This window comes from Camelina sativa, chromosome 7 (genome assembly GCF_000633955.1).
Source record: "Camelina sativa cultivar DH55 chromosome 7, Cs, whole genome shotgun sequence".
In the NCBI taxonomy this organism is placed as follows: domain Eukaryota; kingdom Viridiplantae; phylum Streptophyta; class Magnoliopsida; order Brassicales; family Brassicaceae; genus Camelina; species Camelina sativa.
In genome coordinates this window covers 15,960,214-15,964,380 of record NC_025691.1, presented here as the reverse complement: position 1 = coordinate 15,964,380, position 4,167 = coordinate 15,960,214, and the positions used below count along the sequence as shown (strand labels likewise).

The window sequence follows — 4,167 nt, the reverse complement described above, 5'->3', positions numbered from 1 at the left end:
ACATTATCAGGGGAGCGTACAAGATTAAATATGCCTTTTATATAAGCTCCTAATTCCACTTATGTATTGGCTTTTAGATTTTGGTAAGAAATTAACCAACCAGAAGCTGAATCACACCAAAATGTGAGATTTGACAAAATTGCATGGATCTTCCCGATAAGATCAATGGTGTTAGGTTTTTCTAAAGTTCATCGAGATGAAGCAAACCGGAGCAGGAAAAATCATCAAGAAGATGGTGGTGTTGATTTCAGATGAAGATGAAGGTTAGGTAGAGTTTGGATCTCACACGATCAATTTCACTTATTTAGGAAACAATATTTTTTAATAACATATAAATGATGTCATTTATATAAAATGATTGTATAAAAAAGAACTTGTAATAAACGGGAACCTGTAATTCAAACAATAAAAATAATTATCTAAACTATTAATAATAATAAAAACAAGATGAGATCATAAAATTTGGATAATTAAATTTAATTTCAACTTTCAAATATAAAAAAATGGATACAATATATATTGTATGTCGAGAAAGTACTTAATTATCCAAAGAGTTTCAGTGGTTAATGTATCGTTGTGTATTGTGTTGTCTATACAAAGATATATATTTTAAAAAAGTTGACTATGCGACATGTAATCAGTTACTTTGGAACGAGTATTTTGAAAATTTTGAATATTTTGAATATTTTTGAAAACAATTAAGTATTTTTTTGGATAATTTCAACTAAGCAAATAAAAAGTAAGTATTCAACGAGATATTTGTGTTGAAAGAAATGGTACAAGTAAGAAATATTTGCTACTTAAGTAGTTATGATTATTAGGGAAATCATTTTATGCAATAGTAAAAGTGCATGAAATATTGCCCTATCTTATACCATCTCTATATTTATAAAACAAAATCTCTACTTTGGAATAATTATTTAAAAGATTTTGGAAACATTTTTTTAATAACATGTAAATGATGCCATTTATATATACAAAAATGATTTTATAGAAAAGAACGTGTAATAAACGGGAACGGGTAATTCAAACAATAAAAATAATTATCTAAACTATTTCTAGTAAATAAAACAAGATGAAATCATAAAATTTAGATAATTAAATTTAATTTAAATTTTTAAATATAAAAAATGGATATGATACATGAAATGTTGTATGCGAGATAGTAATTATAAGACATTAAGAGTCTTACTGGTTAATGGGTCGTTGTGTATTGTGCTGTCTATACAAAGATATAAATTTTCAAAAAATTAACTTTGTGACATGTAATCAGTTATTTTGGAACAGGTAGTTTTTGGATATTTTTGAACAATTAAATAGATTTTTGTAGATAATTTCAACTAATTAAATAAAATTAATTATTCAAGAGGATATTTGTGGTGAAAGAGATGATAAAAGTAAAGAATATTTGCTACCTTAGTAGTTATGATTATCAGGGAAGTCATTTTATGCAATAGTAAAAGTACATGAAACAATGTCCTATCTTATACCATCTCTATATTTCTAGAACAAAATCTCTACTTTGGAATAATTATTTGAAAATTTTAGGAAACATTTTTTTAAATAACATGTAAATGATGTCATTTATATAAAAGAAAATATGATCTTATAGAAAAAACGTGTAACAAATGGAAACAGATAATTCAAACAATAAAAGTAATTATCTAAACTATTTTTAATCAAAAAACAAGATGACATCGTAAAATTTAGATAATTAAATTTAATTTAAACTCTCAAATATAAAAATAGATACGATACAGGAACATGTTGTATGCCGAGATAGTACATAGAAGACATTAAGAGTCTTAGTGGTTAATGTGTCATTGTTTATTGTGTTATTTGTACAAAGATATATTTTTAAAAGGTTGACTATGCGACATGTAATCAGTTACTTTGGAACGGTACTTTGAAAAATTTGGATATTTTTGAAAACAGTTAAATAATTTTTTGGATAATTTCAACTAACTAAATAAAGTAAGTATTTAACAGAGAATTCAGGTATCCTGTCTAAACTTTTTAAATAATCTATATTAGTAAACATCATTTAACGAATTATTTAAAAGACGGAATGGGACGGTACATGGAACAAGACGGAATGGAATGATACGAATGTGATAAGAGGGGATGGGAGATGACGTATTTCTCGTTCTAAAATAGATATATCTAGATTATATACGCATAATAATCAGAACTAAAACCAAACTGAAATCTGATATTTGAATTTAATATCAATATTATACAAATATTTAATTTATGAATTTAAAATAAGAAAATTCTAATTTACTTTTATGAATTTAAATTTTATATAAAAAATATTTTGTCCGTGCACGAGTTATTACCTACAGTAAAACCTCTATAAATTAATAATGTTGGGACTAAGACATTTTATTAATTTATAGTGATATTAATTTATCTATAAATTATCTATAAATTAATTATTATTTTATAGTGTAAATTAATAATTATTAATTTATAGATATATTTGTAATTGTTTATTTTTTTAAAAATTATGAATTGGAACAACTATAGCAAAATAAGATTAAACTTTCGGATGTTATAAATTTTATGGTTTAGGAATTGAACTTGTAATATTTAGAAAGCACTATTTACAATAAATTACAAATATTATAGACAAATTGACTTATACACATGAGACACATAAATTCAAATCTATGAATAATAATATCAATTCTCCTATTTTAATAATCTGTCAAATTATCAAATTGTAAATGATGCATATCTAAAAATTAAAACTTTAAATTTAATTATTTGTATGACATGTTATAAAATATTTTAGAGATGTTATTATAGGTTAAAAATACAACATTACAATTGTTCTATAGAATTGAGCTTTAGGAGAAACATACACTATTATATCAGTATATATATATATATATATAAATTTACATAATTATTAATTTATGATATTATTGGGACCATATTTTATAAGGAGATTTCAAAAAAATTATTATTTTATTATCTTATCGAATATTGTTAATTTTTACACTGGCCCGACTTGGGACCAACAAAATTTATTAATTTATAGTGTTTATTAATTTATAGAGTATTAATTTATAGAGGTTTTACTGTAGTTATATTTATATTTGTGGTTAGTCATATTTATATCTAACAGATTTTGTGACCGGTAATCGAGATTTAATAATGTGAGACAATGATTAGTTTGAAGCTGATTTACAACTCACGGTTAACCATATTTGTATGAGTTTAAATTTTCTTCAATTACGTTTAATATTTGTTGTCTTAATTATATTTTTTGCATTATAATATGGCTACGTGAATATAACAACATAATTGTTTTGTGGAAAATTACGACAACCATAAAGCACGCGCGGTAGTTACAGTCGTTGAAAAATTAAGTTTCTTTTCAGTTTTCAATAGACCATAAGAAAACAAAAAAAAGTTGTAATAAAATTATAATAAATGTAATGCAAATTTGATATGAACCGACGTATTCACGTTTTATTCTTTTCAAACCTAATGAACAATTGTTTTTGTCAACGTTAACGACTTTAATTATAATTAGAATGAATCTAAATAAATTTTCACAGCTTCACACACACTAAATTTCAGAAGTACTATTTTCAACCAAACCATCTCAACTATATATAAATAGTAACATAGCCACTTTCATAACACATTTTCACATTATCCAATCAAATAAACAAAACAAGACAAAAAGAAGAGAGATCAAGAAATGGGAAATAGCATAACTGTGAAGAGAAAGAAAGCTAAAGTGATGAAGATCGACGGCGAAACTTTCCGAATTAAAACTCCAGTGACGGCGAGAGAAGTCACGGCGGAGTATCCTGGTTACGTTCTTTTAGATTCTCAAGCCGTGAAACACTTCGGAGTTCGAGCTAAACCGCTTGAACCGAACCAAGTCTTGAAGCCTAAGAAAACGTATTTTCTCGTCGAGCTTCCTAAGCTTCCACCGGAGACTGATAATAATAAGCTTCCGTGCCGGAGAGTTATGTCTGGGATCCACGTCGGCGCTAAGGAGAGGTTAGAAATGTTGATGTTGTCTCGGAGAACGGTTTCTGACGTCACCATCGGAAGATCTGACGGCGGAGGAGACGGGTTTGGACCGGGGCATACGAGTGTGAGGTTGAGGTTGCCTCGTTCTCAGATAACGAAGCTTATGGAGGA

The 4,167-nt window shown here is 26.6% G+C and overlaps 1 protein-coding gene across 1 annotated transcript in view; it reads left to right on the top strand.

The window, feature by feature from the left end:
* The window catches only part of LOC104701242 (uncharacterized protein At1g66480-like), a 6,518-nt gene continuing 5,947 nt past the window's right edge, over window positions 3,597-4,167 (top strand). The window contains exon 1 of the mRNA XM_019227080.1: window positions 3,597-4,167. Coding sequence (XP_019082625.1) covers window positions 3,716-4,167 — 452 coding nt within the window. The 5' untranslated portion in view covers window positions 3,597-3,715.